General features: G+C 37.5%; 1 protein-coding gene across 1 annotated transcript in view; it reads right to left on the reverse strand.

Moving 5' to 3' along the window:
- Window positions 1-3589: 3589 nt before the first annotated feature.
- Window positions 3590-19896, reverse strand: part of lurap1 (leucine rich adaptor protein 1) — a 17126-nt gene continuing 819 nt past the window's right edge. The window contains exon 3 of the mRNA XM_016670796.1: window positions 3590-8510. Coding sequence (XP_016526282.1) covers window positions 7653-8510 — 858 coding nt within the window. The 3' untranslated portion in view covers window positions 3590-7652. The remainder of the gene's footprint in view (window positions 8511-19896) is intronic.

Below are 19896 nucleotides of genomic sequence, written 5' to 3' on the forward strand. Positions count from 1 at the left end.
TTTGTTGTTGATGTACTGTTAGCATCTTGAATCCAAAATCCTTCACCACATGTCAACATGCAAATGGACAGCCGTAAAGTTCCGTTATTTCATGAAGCTCATTTGTATTCCTCTCTTTTTATTTACTGCCTGCACACATTAATGAATTTTGGGCATCTAGATGCAGACTGACATTAAAAGCTCATTAAAAAGCATTTGAAAGTTCAAATGACTTTACTTAGAATATTGCATTGTGCAAGTTAGTCATGTTTTGACCAGGCTTTGCACACAATGCCTGGTTTAGTGTTTGAAAGTTCATCTTCTCCCTCTGGCCACCAGTTCAGGCCAGATGTCTGAACCACTAAATCTTTAATCCAGGAGCAGAACGACTATACCTGAACAAATCTCTGTACTTTTCACATCTGGGACTTAGAAACCCAGTTTTTTTTTTTCTACTCTGCTGTGTGGATGTATCGCATCTAGTGGGAGACTCGTATGAATGAACCTAAATACAAATGCAAACGTTTCCCTCCGTTTCACAATAATGTCCTTTTATGTTCAATCACATAAATTATGAAAAGTTCAAGCATTATGAATACATTTGAAAGACATTAAGTATCAAGTTTTCTTCTGTCAGAACAAGATGACAATCATTAACATCAGGTTTACTGGTTTATTATTGTAAATAAATATTACCTAACTACGTTGAAACTGGACTGAATTCATGGTTGCTTACTCCACACACAGAAAATGAGTACAGAGCCATTTTACCGAGGCTCTGAATATAACAGGTGAAAACACTGAAATCCACAAAAAAGGTCAACTAGTGTTAAGAAATTGCTGCTTCCATCCCGCCTGTGTGTGGAGGCTCCGCATGGATTCTGATTGTAAAGAGAAAATGTTTGCTGACTCAGGCGTGTTCAGCAGCTGCAAACACTTTTCCTGGTTCATTTAACAGAGATGTGCGCTGCTACAGAAAACTCCCCATGGCATTTAAACGAGAACGTCTCCCACTTTGCAGAACAGAGCATTGTTCAGGCTCTCAAATATTTCAGTTTTTATTCGTCTATAACTGTTTTAAAACAAAACCAGTAGTTTTAAGATTTTGTTAATGAGTTTGCTTTGGTTGTATAAACCAGTTTCAATCAAATTTACACCAATGTTTGAAACTGCAAGAGCGGTTTAATACTTTAAATTTATTTGACCTACATACTCATGATTCTTGCTCTGGGGTTGTTGTTGGGAATAATCATATTTTAATCATAGCAAGCAAACATAGTTTTACAGTAAGGTTCTGTAACCATTTCATCTGATTCTGGCATCCAGGGCATCTTCACTCCCATCTTCTTCTGACACACCAATAATTTTGCTGAAAAAAAATCAACACTTCCTCCTCTTCAAAATATGTTTTAAGCAAAGAAAATCACTTTTGGGAAAAAATAACTTGGGCCATTATTTTAGGAAGGTGGTAATATTTAATACAATATTTGAAATGTCTATTTATGTTGAGATTTTTTCCCCCGTCCTTTTCTGTAAGCACATCTAATTCCTAAATTCAGTTAGTCAGAAAACAATTTTATACTATCAAAAAGTATTTATATACATTACAGTATATCTCTTCAATTGCTTTTTTATTCAATTTAGCTTTGGCCAGTATACTGTTCAATCAAACCTGGTGTTGCCATGGTGATTAAACCAAGCGTTGGTGGTTTTGTCTGTGTGGACAGCATTTGTCCATCCCAGTTCCAGCTCCATAAAATGGCTCAAGTGGTGAATGTGGTAGCTCTTCCCAAGCTTTGTGAACTTCCTCAAAAATCTGAATGGCGGTTGTCTACAAACTTAAGTCTGCACAATATTTAAATTTTTTCTTTGCCAAACTTTTTCTTTCCATTCAAATGTCCATTATTTAAGCTTGTATAGAGCAATCTGTGAACATCCGCTTCTCTAGAATTGATTTTTTTGTGATTTACTTTGTGGAGGTCGTCTGCAGAAAAACTGTCTCGACAACAGTCTTTACGATGATTGTGTAGTCCACAACATGACCATACTGTCAGTATAATTTTCTGGGAAGCCCAACCTTTGGTTTTCATTAGCTTTGTAAAAACTGTACTGTGCCTATGTTAACACTGACAAAGTACAACAGAGTGTGTGTGTGTGTGTGTGTGTGTGTGTGTGCGTGTGTGTGTGTGTGAATGACCATTGAATGCCCTGATCGATAACGGATCCGTTTCGCTAAACATTTGTGGAAAGGCCAAATATTGATCAGGAATCTCAATGAAAGTGTTCAAAGTAATTTGCATTAAGAGAAGGAAAACATCTTGAGTTGGCAAAGTTGTGATCTTCAGCTTCAGAAAGCCTGTTTCAATGATCAACTCTAGACAAAAAATCACAGGAGTCTTCTTAAACTGAGCCTGAAAATTAAGAAGTAAGAATAAACAGGATACTTACATGACAGGATCAAAGTTAAAATACATAAATGTCTTTAATTGTTGGATAAGCTTGTATTATTTACATTCTGAATATATATATTCTGCACATCAACAAAGTCAATGATTGAATACTTCTAGTTTACAAATGTAAAATCAACTTTTTCCATTGCATAACAAGGACAAAAAAATATATATATGATGACAGAAATTCACTGAATAAATCAACATAAATATTCAGCAGCTCCAGATAACTATGTCATAGTGGGCTTTTATTTATTTATTTTTTTCATTTTCTTTTCTCAGATTTGGCAAAGTTTAGTTTTGGATCCATCTCAGACCTCATTGTGCAGTCAGTGGGGTTCACTTCCATTTCTTTTTGCAGTCTGACATGTGAACAAAGATGAACAGACGCATAAAATATAAATGAGATGCCAGAAAAAAAAATTGAGTCATCTTAGAGGAAGGAACCACAGTCAGACACATGGAGTTTAACTTCTTTTTGACTTTTCTTATTTCAGTCCGTACCATATAAACCCTGCGCCTGTCCAATTTAAAATATTACAGTAATGTTTTAAAGAATGCTCCTTCACATGCGGGGAAATTATACACTTAGGTTCAACAAAGTGCACATATTTTAACAACTGTCAAGATAAGCAGAGATAAGGAATGACAGGACATGTGTGTGTATATATATATATATATATATATATATATATATTTATTTATTTATTTATTTATTTAATTATTTCACTTTATTAATGTTTAATACCTGTTTTTCAAAGGTAAATTCCAAAATCTTTTGTTTACATGCACAGGAGTATTGTAGCTTAAATACTACTACACAAAATAAGACACTGCCATAGCTTTCTATGCTTTCTGGGATTTTGTTGTTCTCCATCCAATTAAATCAATGAAGTAGTGGAAAAATAATTAGACTAATATCTGAAAAGTATCTTGTTCCAACACAAAACAGGGACTTGTGTTTACTATGTTTATTTTCAGCTTTTCTAAATTAACAAAATGACATCACTCCATTTGAGCTTTCTACTGCTTTCAGAAATTGAGCATGATAGCAACTATAAAAACAAACAACTATAGAAAATAGCAAGTGCCAGGAAACCAGTAAGTTCTGGAAGTTCTGAATCTCCTATGCTTGTTATTGTGCCAAGGATATGCTTCTGGGATTTTTTACTTAAAAATAAATATGTTGAGTGGATTTCTGAAAAAGGACATGGTGAGCACTTTTGCAATAAAAAATGTCTGAGCTGGAAACCTGGATGAGCTAAAAGTGAAACAATTAGCTATACTGATACATTCAAACAAAATAGGCACGTTTAGGAGTGATTTTCAGGTCTCTTCAAATTTTCTTTTATATAAAAAGGGATTAAATGATCATATTAATCTTCACTTTATACATTTGAGCAGGAGATTTTGCTATCACTAATTAAGTTGATAATTTCTTCATTTTCCCCTGGGTTTAGCTTTCCTAATTTAACAACATGACTCTGGCAAATTTTGACTGTGTTCTCAGCTGTCTTTTGTTTCACTTTTTATTTTATCTTTTACATATTTCTTAATGTTGGGTATGGATATGGATATGGTTACACTGAGCTAAAAAACTGAATACAACTTAACATGAGTCACTCAGTTGTAGAAATGCCAGTGATTTTAGGTTAAAAGAAATTCAAAGAATAATAAAAATACTTAACATTCATATGCATATGATCAAGCTATCATGCTTAAATGAGCAGCATTCACCAGTTTCACAATCTATTTATGTAGTGACACTTATGAGTGATATTTCGTGTTAATCTTTAAGCGTGTTAAACTGAATGTGGTTGGGTCTCTTTTAATGGAATTGTCTGACCTCTCAAAACTTATTTTAAAATAAATTTATCTTGATTTAGGTGTCATCTTTAAAATGGCACATTAAAAACTTCATTCCAACTTTGAGTCAGTAAATCTCTTATGCAATCTGGTATCCAAAGCATACTGCTCCATTGCTCCTGCCTCTGCTGTACACTGTGTTTTTATATAGACACTCGAGCGGCAGTCTGCTCGGCCTCATTGTCATGGCAACCGTGTTTCTGTGCACATCAACTCATCTACGTAATCGTGCTATTTATCTTGTTCCCAGAATAGCCTGAGGGTGCTGGTACCTGGAGCCTGGTCAGATCCATGAAAGTGAGCATTTAAAAAATCCACAACACTTAGACAGCGATAATATATTCTAAAAGAAATAAGATCTCAGATTTATTTCAGATTTGCCTGAAGAAACAACTCTCAGCAGTCATTTTCCCTCCTAAAATAACAGAGCACAAGTAGCTCCTCCTTGCATCATTTGAACTCATTAAATCTCTGCCATGAGTTGAACTAAAATGATGCCAATTTTTCAAATCTAAACTGGATCTGACTAGAGAAAACACATTAAACCCATCGTGGGCTGCAGTGTATCCACTAAAAGACACACTATGTAGTGATGTAATGAGTTTTACAGCTTGGTTCACTGTGCTTTTTTTTTTTTTAAACTCAAACCTCAGCTCATATGGAAACAAAACCACAAAGAAGTCGCAGACAACCCTTCTTTTTATTCCTTTTCTTCCAGCACATATGTTAAAAGGAACTAACGTTTCATACGACTTCATCTTTGTAATGTGAATAAAAACATCACCAGGGTTGTAGTTGTGTGTATTGTATTTAAAGAGAAAAGAGGGGGAAGTGGGGTCCTTTCAGGCCTATTTGTTTAAGAGTTCAGGGTCAAGTTTGAGCACACTTTTTCTTACTTGTCTCTAGTGGCTTTATGGAGCTGTCTCCAATGAGAGACCATTGTTTGTACATAATGTTTGTTGGCACAGACTAAACATTTCCATCCTACTACTATGGGTAGGGGGAAAAGTGGGACACACAGAAAGTGAGGAGGAGAGAAAACACTCCAGTGGTTCAGATGAAAAGAGTATAAGTTACTAAGTTTTACAACAACATTTTTAAAACATTTGCCAAATGTTTTTTTTTCTTTTTCTTATCACAGTGACAACTTTGGAATGTTGTTGCTGGATGATACTTTTTAGATGACACCTTTGTTCTAGTCTTTTTAAGCAAAGGTTGCTGAAGGTGGTATACACCCTGGACAGCTCAATGGTCCATCAGAATTTCAATAGTGATATTTCAGAGACGCAGAATTAAGTCCAGTAACTCCCAGAAGTATATAAGAACAATTCCAAATGTAGGAAAGAACAGTTGACTGTATGTGAATATTTTAGATGTAGATGTGAATATTTTAGCTTTCATTCCTGCCACCAGATGTTTAAAATATGGATTTTAGGGCTACATAGGTTGTGGGAACTATAAGTACTGAAGCAGATACTCAATAAACAGAAAACAGAGAAACTGCCATTGCATGGTTTACTAATATAACATGGGGTTTTTCAGTGATTCTGTTGTTGGGAGAAAAACATCCTCTTATTTCGGGGAGAAGAGTAACAACGCTGGAGTCAGAGCTTTCCTTTGTCTTGAGTGGTCTTATTTTACATTTATCTTATTAAAAAAAACTATCACGAGCTTTCAGCCTTCCAGCAATAAGGTATTGGTTTCAAATCCCATCCTGGGTTTTTTTTAGCAACCGTTTGCATGTCCCCAGTGAATGTGTGGGTTCTCGCTAGGTACTCCAGCTTCCTCCGACAGTATATTAAAAAAAGGACTTTAGGTTAACTGATTACCAAGTGGGCAGTGTGGTAAAATATTTTTACTGATTAGACTAAATGTTATGTTTACATAATGAAAGATGCCCAGCTCTGTCCACCAACCCTGTAGCATCAGGATGTTTAACTGCTGACTAACTGGAGGAATAGCAACAATGTGTTGGATGATCAAAAAGCTTTTTCAAAACTTTGCGACTCATCGGTTTCGTTCTGGCTCATAAGTAACATTGCCATCCAAGAAAGATTGTGTTATTGGATTTCTTTTGCTGAATAAGAGTTTAAAAATATATTGCTTCTCTTGATTGTTCGATCTTCCGCATCATCCCCACAAATCAACTACTAAAGCTTTCAGCACCTGGCATGCAACATCTACGCGGTCGGCATAACACATTCACCAATCGACACTCAAAAGCACAGACTCCTGGTCTAGCTACAGTATATCTGGACACACTAGCAGAGGCAAAGGTGTGGTTAAAGAAACAAAACGAACCAAGGCATTCAAGCTGTCATGACGACAGTGCAATCATCTTAGGAAAAATACAGGATTTTGCTGTTAAACTTCACACTAAAGAGGCACAACTTCTTCATTGCATAAAACTGAAAAAAGGCTATATTCAGGATTTTCACAGAGACAGACACCACTAATAACAGATGCGCAGAGAAGCTGTACTGTGAATTTACATTATTGTAGATAGTTGCACTGAAGCAAGACTGTACAATGACAAAACTATTTGTGGTATATTATTTTCTTTAAACTTTTTCAAACCTTGGTAAATTTTTTTTTAACATTAAAAGTTACGGTCGTTAGAGGAATGTTTTGGGTAGTAACATGCGCACAAATTTCATAACAATCACTTGCACTGCACATTTTGGTAAAATGCACTAATGTGGTGTATAATTACTGGACAAGGCCAGTTATGCATAAATACGTTTGTACAGCAAATTTTGTGTAAATCTACTGTATGAAAAGGGGCCAATTTATGTTGGATTTTTATCTTTTTTAAATCTAGTACATTTAACTCTGCTACTTGTTTTGAAATGTCCAGTCTCAAGGTATTGGATCCCGGCAAATGGTCATGTGAAGAATCTGAAGAGAGATTTTCATGACTCGCAACCTAAATCTGGTTAAAAACAAAAAAACAATATCAAGGTCAGCAATTGAGTCTCAATAACATTATTGAGGAAGAATTAAAGGGAGACAAATTTAGAAACCACTGCCATATCACAGAATCTGCAATAATGTTTCAGCTCTCTGGCAAATCATGTCACTGTGCTTTTTTTTTCTACAGAAAAATTAAAAATATACATCTCAAATTAAAATTAGGGCCTGCTAAAAATATCCTGAGACAGACTATGGTACTGAATTTTCAAAGTAATTTTCCTATATTTGAGTCAGGCATCCCCCTCTGTCAAAAATAAATAAAATAAAAAATGGGCCAAATCCTGTAAAATGGTGACATCAATGTTTTCTAGAAAAGTCAGTGCAGAGGGCAGAATGTTATTGTCATTTAATATGGTTGTTCACCCTCAATGTGATGGTCCTTTTTTACAAAAACGTCACATCTTCCTGTGACTGCACCCATCGCCAGTGAGCATCGTACTCCAGGTGCATTTTGCCATTCATTTTGCATGTATCCAAGTCAATCTTCCCGTTTTTGTACTGTTTGGCTTTGGGGCTCTGTCTGGTTCCCAGTTTGTCAGGGACGCCTTTGCGAGTCGGGCTGCCTGTCTGTGTTGCTGTTTTTTCCAGAACACCATTGACCTTAAGCATTTGTGTTTTGGCATCGTCTTTAAAAACAGGGCTGCTCTTATCCATTTCTGCAGGCTTGGTTCGGACTGGAGAGTTTTCCTTGGACCTGTTTGACTTGACTTGGGGAAACTTGACGGGAGCTCCTAATATTCCAGCTTCACTGCCTCCAGGCCCAGTGACGGCACTGCTAACCCCAAGTGCCCCTAACATTTCTTTGTCACTTGTCCCAGTTCGAATCTGATTCCCATCTCCATTACTCGACCTAGCTCCCACAGCAGCTCCTGCTCCACACACTCTCGGGGCTCCGGTTGTGTCGCTCTCGGGTGCAGCTTCTGAAACCAGTGGCGTGGTGGAGCAAATGACAGACTCTGAGCTGGAGGGGCAGTACTCATCCATGTCATCAGCCAGAGTGTCCAGGTAGCTGCCTATAGAGATGTTGTCTAGCTTGTCATTAGTGGGGTCCTGCAGGCTGCTCCAGGAACCCCTCCAAGACGTGTCGGGGCCCTCACCCAAACTGTACTGACTGCTGGTCAGGCTGCTGCAGTGACTGGTTAGTGTGCTGCGCTCCTCCATCAGCCATTTCACTGCCTCGATGCCCTCATGGACTGCCAGTAACTGTTGCAAAATCTTGACATCCACTGAGCGAAGATAAGCCTGTGAACATAGCAAAGGAGACATCTTCAAAATACTGCAGACGGCTGTGAATTTTAATTATTAGTTTTACATTAGTCGAGCACTATTAAATCTTTTGCAATTTTTCCTTCCAAAATTGACTTCATACTCTTTTCCCATGTTTCCCATGCATGTCTTTAAGTCATATCTTTAATATTGATGAAAAAGTACTAGTTCCATCAGCAGATTATTTCACATATAACTAGTTCTTTTTCATCAATATTAATGAATTATTCACTTAAAACAATAATTTTTGTTTTAGTTTTGTCATATTGCAAGTGAACCAAGACATTTGCACTAGAAATTAGACCAAAAATACTTTGTATAATTTAGTGTTTTTGCATTGTAGGAAATTTGTATCAGTATTGGACATATTTTTCTCTTTAATCTTTAGTCAGCTGTTTTCCAAATTTATTCCTTCAATAGATAAAAAGTATCTTGCTTTATTTGTAGTTTTTACTCCCTGGAAAGAGAATTCATTTTAACATTAATTAACTTTACTGGAAAGCTGTGAGGTGGGTTAGAGTTTGAGAAACATGCATTACTGTTTTATTCACATTAAAAACTTTAAACGTAAATCGTTGGTTAGATCCACTAAATAATTATTACGTCAGCACCAAAAAAGGAGAAAGTTTACTGACACCAAAAGGAAAAAAAAAATCTTCTATAAGGGGAATCCACAGGATATGCCTGGAAAGCATTTAAAACAGTCAGCCATTGGCTCAAGACACATGTGCTAACACTATTATAAGGCTATTAAAGTTTTACAGATTACCATAATTGGAAGAAATGTTTAACAGACACAAGCAGGTGGAGGTCTGATACTATAAATGGGAAACAAATTAGGGAAGAAACAGGAAAGTAAAAGGAAAATATGACTAAAACTGGCCCTGTAGAAGAAGCTCAGATCAAAATTGCACAGAGTGGAAAATGTGGCACATTTGTGGTCTTGAATAGCTTTGTTTTGGTTAAAAAGCAATAATTGCACAAAATTACACACTGTAGTCAACTGCAAAATGTCCAGCTAACTTCAAAAGAAGTAAAACGTTTTTTGTGGTCATGGAAAAATTGTTCCTTATAGATTTTCAGAGGTCTGTCTGCGAGGAGCACACCAGCAGGTGATATATGGCACCAATATTTAAAGCTGAGCCAAATTATATTCTCATCACAACTGTTCCCTCACCGCTAGGCAATCATTTTTCATTTCATTTGAATGAGAGCCATCAGTATTATCACAAGATCATAAGACAAAGGAAGCTAAGAAAAAATAAAAACAGTACCATTAATAGCAATGCCCTTTTGTGGAGCATCTACTGCAGTTTCTGCAGGAATGTCTTTTTGGATGCGTAGCTGGAACCAGGTGTGATTGTGATTATGATGCATTTCAGTGATGCACACATTTTATCAAACTTTTGTGTAAAATATGAGGATAGGGATCAAAGCTCAACTAGTCTTAATTAGATCACATGGTATCTTGGTGTTTTCTTGGACACAGATCTAAATTTTAACAACCGCATAAAGTCTGTTACTTAATAATCAGCTGGCTATCATCATAGAAATATTTCCAAATTAATGGGTATTATGTTAAACCAGACACCATAAACCTCTTGCATGCTTTCAGTTTTAGTAAGTTGGATGGTTATAATAGTTTATTCACAGTTTTTTTTGTAAAAATTCAGACAGCTGCAGCTCATCCAAAATGTGGCGGCCAGAGGCACTAAATATTCTCGGACCAAAACATATTTCTTAGTTTTTATGCTCCTCAGTGCTGGGGAAAACACCCTGAAAACCTGAGACCTGCGGAAGCTGTTGGATCCTTTAAATCAGGACTGAAAACATCAGATTTACTGCAGCTTACAGAGCAGATGAAAAACCATTTGCCTATTCACTGAGGAATGATTAAAGTATGAGATTTAAATTTGTCACATCGTATTTTCTCAGCATTTTTCAAAGCAGTTTTTATTTTAATGTTTCTGCCTTGATTTTGTGTAAAGTACTTTGGATTGCCCAGTGTTTGAATGGTGTCATCTTTCCCGGCTGGTGCATTGTTTCCTACCACACATTTCCACGAAACTTTTCATTATTGTGGTTGGACACAGAACTCCATCAACAGCCAGCGTCTTTAGCATTGATCCGTCAAGTCAGCATTTTTTCCGATGATTGTGTAAGGCATGACATGTTTATAGTATGAAATATTTTTTTATTGGTGATGTAATGCTCAAATAATCCAAGAAACTATAAATTAGCTTTTTCACTAGCTAACACAAGTAAGCCATTGAACTGTTTCATACAAGACACTGTAACTTCATGATGACATTCTAACATGCATATGTCTGCTTACAAACCGCTTCTGTTGACATTTGTAGACATGAAATGAATGAAATAAAATTAACGCTGTCTGTTTAACAGGGTGGATCATTGCATGAATGCGATCTGGAGATCAGCAACTGCTGCTTCCTGCACGTGTGGCTCTTAACCTGCTGGCAGGCTGGCACAGGCAGATTCTGTCCGACTGCCTAATGAGGGTGGTGATAAAAGTAGCTCCATGCCTGTCAGCGCTGAGGTGGCATAATGCTAACGGAGGCTGCATGCACAGCTCAGCTGATGAATTCTTTCCCTGCAGAGATTGACTGGATTTATGGTGCTGTCAAGTCTCAGTAAATTACCAAGCGTTAAACCGAGGTGAGGACAGGGGGAAAGGGAACTTTATTGGTTGGCTGGTGTTTAAATTACCACAGAAAAATGCTTGACTTACATCTTGGGATGAATTTGCTTTTGCATCTTCCTTAAATGCAAACTTGTGAATAGCTTACTGTATGTAAAAAATAAATAAATAAACAGAACAAGCTCTTCTTTGTGGCAGCAGTGGAATCCATGCAATTTGCTTTTCTGTCAATGCTGCTTAGCGTTGCTTATGTTGCTGACCCAGGAAGAATTTCTTTCATCCCTACCATTGTTGTTGTTTAGTTCCTTTTTTTAACTGAACAGTGAATTCAAAATTGCTCATTACAGAAAGGCCACTGTCAGACGGGAAAGGTCAAAGTGGAGCTTTAAATGTTTTTCTGTGATCCAGACAGGATAGAAGTGGAACCCAGACTTCAAGGACAACACAGAACTAAGTCATCACTAATGATCTTTTCATGTTTTTGAAGACATCAGTACAGGGCAGCCAAAAACTCAGGCATGATGCACCATCTGGTTTATCCATATGATTCTGGAAAGCTCATTTTCCTGCTGCACATATTGTGTACACTATAGTATCTTACCTTTTAGAAGAGACATTTGATTCAAGTTGATTCAAACAGACTGGTTTCCTTCGTTTCACCTGAAGTGTAGTCCACAAATGTTTAATATGGTATAGGTCAGAGCAGTTTTTATGTGCTTGGGAAATGTGTACTGTTGGCACACTTGATTTTATTTCAGGTGGCATCATGCTGTGAGGTTGTTTTGCTACCAGACATCCTGGTGAATGCAGCGGTTGGGATAATGAAGAAAGAAAACAACATCCAAATTCTTTAACTCCCCCTGAACTAAATCTTTGACAAACGGGTATGATTCAAGACAATGATCCAAACACAAATCAAAAATAATTTAGCAATAGATAAAGTAGGCTTATTCTGGTATATATATTATTAAGCTTCTGGAATGTCCCTTCCCTAAATCATGTTGAAAATCTAAGGTAAAGCTTAAAGTAAAGTCTGTGTCAGGAGATCAATTGGCTTCAATTAGTTTTAAGGAACTCTTCCATTTGTGGCGAGACAAGTGGCCGAGCATCCAGATGGGGTTGTACCAAAAACTCTTTGATGGCTGCAAAAATAATTCTCTGCAATTTAGGTATATCACCTTTACACTATTGTGCATCTATTGTTTGTTTCAAAAGACAGAAGAAGACAAAATGACTTGCATTATATCATGCACAATTTTATCACAAGATCAGCCATGCAGCTAATTATTTTGGCTGCATGGCTGATATTTGGCAGGGTGTACCCATGTACACGTTCCAAAGTACAGGATGTACTTTGGAACGTGTACCAAAATACACCCTGCATAATGCACATGACCACTGCTACAGTCAATCAGTTATTGCACCAATGACCTTATGCTACCATTGCACAATCACCTGGCATTTGGATGTTGAAACTGAAACGTAAACTGACAGCTTGACCTACTTTATGATTCATTTTCCTAATAATGTGATATTTTGGGGGGCACTAATATAAAAAGTCAAATGTAATTCTTTTTCAATATGACAGCTTACATGGCAGAATAAACAGAAACAAGGTGTATTCGAGCCTCTATGTACAATTCTGGGTATATTACATTAGAAAAAATCCACACTCCTTGTTTATTTTTAAATAAATTGATATGCAGAAAAACCAGTGTCCAAACTCCTTTATACCCTTATTTCAACATGGCTAAGATTAGAAAAATGTCAGAACAGACGATCTTTAACAACACATCAAAATGACTAATGACTGTCCTTAATTAATTGCTCTGTAAAACAGATTCCCATTATTGCTTTATCTGTCAAGTGAGTTTGATGAATCCTGCCCTTTCTGAAACAAAAGCAGAAACAATCACGAAGCAGCTTTGATTTGTCCCCAAAAGCATAATTAGTTGGTGGGAAATGTATTATTCTGCAGGATTTTTCTTTACGTTGACTATAGCATTTCTTGGAGAAAAAATATCAAGTATTTTTTCCCCCTGTAAAAATGCTGTAATAAATACAATTGTGGGAAGGAAAGGGAGGGGTGCAGTTCTTGCATTGAAACAGCAAAAACGGAGATTCAAAAAGACGGAGAGCAAAATTTAGCTGAAACGATAGCACAGTCAGCTGAAGCATAAGGCGTGACGCAGCCCCCCCCGTATGGCAAAAAAAACATCTTGCCAATGTCACACAGCTTCCACACAGACTGCTGAATCACTGCCAGCTGGGACACCGGTTATCTCATTTAGCAAGAAACACACACACACACACACACACACACTCACACACGCAGTCTCTTATGTCCTCTTGTGTCATTGTCTGCGTTTTCCCCTTCCCCGTCTCTCTCAGGTCATCTGCAGACAGACGGTGTCCTTGCAGTGTCCCTTCACCCTGAAATAGACCATCTGTCTGCAATCCAGCCCCTGAAATTTACTTTTGCCACAATCTACTCAACTGTCATAGCCAAAGAAAATATTTAGCATTCTGGTTCTGAATAAACAAAAAGTGAAACTGCAGTTTTGAATTAGAAGCGACATTGAGCTTTAATTCTAAGGTGATGCCTCATAATGCAGCATTCATGACTATGAAGCTAAACACAATTTAGTTGAATTTTTCTTTTCTTAAAAAAAAAGATAATTAAATATAAAATATGATCATGGTTCCACTAATTGTATTCTAATTTGAATTCCAAGCTGTTGGGTTTGGTTTGGTTTGGAGTAAATAAACTAGACAGCAAATTTCAACAGAGGAGTGGCTGTATAAGCTGTTGTAAACAGGGCGCTATGATAAAAAAAAAAAAAAGAATATTCATTTGGTAATGATTTAGTTTGACACAACCACACATTGACTGGGACATCTATAAGTAGATGACCAGATAAAGATTTTTCACACGGTAGTTTTGAGTGTTCAGTGCTCATTTTGCAATGACTGAGTTGTCAGAGGGAAAAGGGAAACTTAGGACAAATAAGTCCTAAATTATCACTTTGTGGTAATTTACAGAAAACATAAAGGGGGGTATATGAAACATGTAACACAAGAAAAATGACCAACAGCATATTTTTGTCAACAAAACATAAACATCAGAGTTGTGAGTGTCTGGCTTCCTGTTCATCTTTACACAGTGTCCCTGTCCAGTAAATTTGTTTTAGATCTTTGGAGCTTAATTTAAATATATTTATATACAGTACATACTTTTTCAATTGTGTTACGAATTGCAGAAGTTTAAGCATGTTTTAGCGAGTATTTAGCTAAAGCCATCCCAAAACTAGCTTTAGCCTTTCCAAAATCAGCCATTCCACAACCAACTTTTGGAATCCCTAGGTGTCTAAATTTCAACCAAAAAAGTCCAGGAGTTTTAAAGTAGTCCTCATACTTCAAAATTATTCCATTCATCCTGTGCAATAAGCAACACACACGCGCACACACACAGAAGAGCACTTGAGACTCTTCTCAAGTGCTCAGCATGGGGACAGATGCTGAAGCCCTTGTCCCCATGCTGTGCTTCCCCTATGACGGATAAATAAGAGAAGGATTTAAACTATTGCAAACTATTTCATGAAAATCTGATGATTTTACTTTACTCATTAACACCCTGCCTCATAAAGCTGTTCTAATGACTTTATCTGCATGGGGTAAGGTGTTAAAAATACAGAAACACATTCTGTGTCTTTGCTAGACTGTGTGTATAACCATGTGTGTGTCTCTGCTCTCCCATTTGGAATTACTCTGCAGACTCTTCTCACATGCATTACTGTAAATCTTACTAAGCAGATAGCTGATGAAAGTGCAGTGCTCACATCTACTCCTCTGCACTCTCATTACACTATACCACTCTGTGAGATGAATGAAACACACACACACACACTCGCATGCAGGAGGGTGTATTTGTGGTACATTTGACTGTCTGCAGGGTAGGAAGTTGCTGTTTATCACCACAACTATATTGTCGGTCCCTCTTTCTTCCCAGCAGAGAGGGTTGATGACACCTCACAAATCCTTCAGATTGTGTGCTCCTAATAGATTCAGAGAAATTACAAAAATCTTGAAACAGGGCTGGTTCTGCACAGAGGTAGCATCAGCAGTGCCCAAGGAGCGGCAGCTGCTGTAGGGGGCGCTGCTGCAGAAACTCCCAAAAGAAGAAACGATACAGAATGAAATAATGTGTAGCTCTGGTTGGTGCCCTTTTCTCATGCTCTGAGTTGAAAATAAAAATTCATAGAATATAAACAGTGATCCTGCCCTCCATGTGCTGTTGTTCCTCATTCTGATGGAGCTCCATCGCTGTCAGTCTGAAATGACTGTGAAGGACAAGATGCTTCAGATGAAGCTTTCACCTTCTCTCTGATCTTTTAATTCTTATCTGAAATATATTTCACAATATAATTTTAACTAAATAGTGTTACGTTGAACACATCAAGTAGCCTGTCTGCTGCAGCAAGTTCTGCTTGTACTCTGCAGTAACAGGTAAATGTCATCTACATCCATCCTGGACAGTTTCACTCAGGACATTTTTAGCTTATTTGTCCACACGATTGCTCAATTTTTACTGTACTAATGAAACTACTGCGCTTTAAAACTGTAGCACTGCTTTGAGCTGCAGTCCTGAGGTGTAATAAACTTGGCTGTCCAACATGTGACCAACTGTTGGGTCTGTTTTTGGATGTTTAAGAACTAAACAATGTGTCAGAAACATCGTCGGATAACGGCTCGCTTTGTTTGGAAGTCTCAATGCTGTTGCGCATGTGCTCTGTGTCAGAACCACAGGCTGCGTGCACGCCTCAATCTGCAGCAGGAATGCATTACATGCATGTACACTGAGGGGAGAAAAGATCAAATGTGGGACAGAGGATTTACTCTGCTGCTTGGAGGAGGATTGGATCCTTGTAAACAAGATGACAGAGAAATCAGCAGCTGCTTGTTGGGGAATAATCTGCTTAAATAACATCAGAGTCTTGATAAAATAAGTGAGTGATAACATTTGAAAAATTAAAGCAATCACTGTAGAACTCCCTGAAAGACACATAAGAAATAAAACAATACCATAGTAACTAAATGTTTATCTTTTGTGAGTAAACTGGTTACAGTATTGACACAAATGGTTTTATAAAAATGTATAACATGATCTGTTTGTTCATATTTAAAACACAAAAGAAACAATTATCCACTGTTGTGTAGCTTTAGACAGATGTCATAGCTACAACTTTTATTGTTTTTGTTATTATTTGTACTCGGATTTCTTATGAACAACACAAAGTAAACTCTAATAGTTTTCAAGTAAATGACATCAAAATGGAAAATAGATCTGTTTACTCTTCTATTTCTTATGACAAGCATAAAAAAGCACAATAGCTCAGCAATTGTTGGAGTTATCTTCTGGATCTGCTAGCCTGTAGTTTGCTAACAGACATGCCACTCTTAGCTGATTGTAGTTTTCAGATGGCACTCCTTTAAAGGATGGCACTCCTATTTAGTTTCACGACCAGCAATATTTCCAAACAGCCATTGTTTAAAACCCTCTTTAAGTAAAGGGGTTAATGAGTTTTCTTTTAGTCAACATTGTGAAGCAACAGGTAGAGGAGGGTCCATGCTCCATAAAGCCAGAAAAACTCCAATACTCNATTAACACCCTGCCTCATAAAGCTGTTCTAATGACTTTATCTGCATGGGGTAAGGTGTTAAAAATACAGAAACACATTCTGTGTCTTTGCTAGACTGTGTGTATAACCATGTGTGTGTCTCTGCTCTCCCATTTGGAATTACTCTGCAGACTCTTCTCACATGCATTACTGTAAATCTTACTAAGCAGATAGCTGATGAAAGTGCAGTGCTCACATCTACTCCTCTGCACTCTCATTACACTATACCACTCTGTGAGATGAATGAAACACACACACACACACTCGCATGCAGGAGGGTGTATTTGTGGTACATTTGACTGTCTGCAGGGTAGGAAGTTGCTGTTTATCACCACAACTATATTGTCGGTCCCTCTTTCTTCCCAGCAGAGAGGGTTGATGACACCTCACAAATCCTTCAGATTGTGTGCTCCTAATAGATTCAGAGAAATTACAAAAATCTTGAAACAGGGCTGGTTCTGCACAGAGGTAGCATCAGCAGTGCCCAAGGAGCGGCAGCTGCTGTAGGGGGCGCTGCTGCAGAAACTCCCAAAAGAAGAAACGATACAGAATGAAATAATGTGTAGCTCTGGTTGGTGCCCTTTTCTCATGCTCTGAGTTGAAAATAAAAATTCATAGAATATAAACAGTGATCCTGCCCTCCATGTGCTGTTGTTCCTCATTCTGATGGAGCTCCATCGCTGTCAGTCTGAAATGACTGTGAAGGACAAGATGCTTCAGATGAAGCTTTCACCTTCTCTCTGATCTTTCAATTCTTATCTGAAATATATTTCACAATATAATTTTAACTAAATAATGTTACGTTGAACACATCAAGTAGCCTGTCTGCTGCAGCAAGTTCTGCTTGTACTCTGCAGTAACAGGTAAATGTCATCTACATCCATCCTGGACAGTTTCACTCAGGACATTTTTAGCTTATTTGTCCACACGATTGCTCAATTTTTACTGTACTAATGAAACTACTGCGCTTTAAAACTGTAGCACTGCTTTGAGCTGCAGTCCTGAGGTGTAATAAACTTGGCTGTCCAACATGTGACCAACTGTTGGGTCTGTTTTTGGATGTTTAAGAACTAAACAATGTGTCAGAAACATCGTCGGATAACGGCTCGCTTTGTTTGGAAGTCTCAATGCTGTTGCGCATGTGCTCTGTGTCAGAACCACAGGCTGCGTGCACGCCTCAATCTGCAGCAGGAATGCATTACATGCATGTACACTGAGGGGAGAAAAGATCAAATGTGGGACAGAGGATTTACTCTGCTGCTTGGAGGAGGATTGGATCCTTGTAAACAAGATGACAGAGAAATCAGCAGCTGCTTGTTGGGGAATAATCTGCTTAAATAACATCAGAGTCTTGATAAAATAAGTGAGTGATAACATTTGAAAAATTAAAGCAATCACTGTAGAACTCCCTGAAAGACACATAAGAAATAAAACAATACCATAGTAACTAAATGTTTATCTTTTGTGAGTAAACTGGTTACAGTATTGACACAAATGGTTTTATAAAAATGTATAACATGATCTGTTTGTTCATATTTAAAACACAAAAGAAACAATTATCCACTGTTGTGTAGCTTTAGACAGATGTCATAGCTACAACTTTTATTGTTTTTGTTATTATTTGTACTCGGATTTCTTATGAACAACACAAAGTAAACTCTAATAGTTTTCAAGTAAATGACATCAAAATGGAAAATAGATCTGTTTACTCTTCTATTTCTTATGACAAGCATAAAAAAGCACAATAGCTCAGCAATTGTTGGAGTTATCTTCTGGATCTGCTAGCCTGTAGTTTGCTAACAGACATGCCACTCTTAGCTGATTGTAGTTTTCAGATGGCACTCCTTTAAAGGATGGCACTCCTATTTAGTTTCACGACCAGCAATATTTCCAAACAGCCATTGTTTAAAACCCTCTTTAAGTAAAGGGGTTAATGAGTTTTCTTTTAGTCAACATTGTGAAGCAACAGGTAGAGGAGGGTCCATGCTCCATAAAGCCAGAAAAACTCCAATACTCAAAAGCTCAACACTCAAACCATTCATCCACAGAGTGATCCTGTTTGGCACCATCTGTCATGTTGTTTCAACCACCAACCTCATTTATTCATGAACTTTTTCCTCCCTTCCTCTTTCTTCCTTCACCTTCCTCATCATCTTTTGACTAGAAACAATATTAAAGTTTGGCCCAGTCAAAGTCCTGACTTGAATCTGATTGAGTATCGATAAAGGAACCTACAGATTAGGGTGATGGCAAGAGGGCTTTAGACTTGAAAGACATTATGAAGGATGATGAATAATTAGCGGGAAGCAAAAGTATGGGATGTTTGCAATAAAGCCAAAATAAAATGGGGGAAAAAAATCCTCAGATTACAAAAAAGGCTATAAGTAATTTTTGACATGCTATTTAATAATATGCAATTAGATACAATTTGGTTTCTATCTTCCATTTACCATTTTTTATAGAACTACCTCAAATATAAGCTGAATTTGATTTTAGGTTTGCCCTACTGCTCTAATCCATTTGCTTCCAAGCGTGCTCCTGAAAAATCTGTTTTTAAGAGCTTGGAAAACCAATCCTACTTGATGTTCTCCTGATCCACACAGACCAATAGGAACCCCTTCCCTTAAGAATTCTAGAGTGTAAATGTTAAATGAAGGGCAAAAGCTAAAATGGGATTTAGCCAAATAACTTTCTCCATAGCCAACATTTTACAATCCAACCCGATGAATCTAAACTGTACGCTGGCCTGTAGAGGACCCTGCACCGTTTCCTCTTTTCCTCTACATTCATTTTAAATCATTGCTCCTGCATGGACGGATTAGTTTGCTTAAATGTGTTTAGCTATTCACAGCAACCTTCTCCAGCTGGATGAGAGCCTCCGCTGAACTGCGTCAGTGTGACAGCTCAACTGCGCTGACTGACACAGACAAAGTGGATCTACATCCACTGGCGGGCGGACACACACACACGCACACGCACACACACAAGCACGCACACACACACACGCACGCACACACACACACGC

Source organism: Poecilia formosa, unplaced genomic scaffold (assembly GCF_000485575.1).
Source record: "Poecilia formosa unplaced genomic scaffold, Poecilia_formosa-5.1.2 Scaffold38, whole genome shotgun sequence".
In the NCBI taxonomy this organism is placed as follows: Eukaryota; Metazoa; Chordata; class Actinopteri; order Cyprinodontiformes; family Poeciliidae; genus Poecilia; species Poecilia formosa.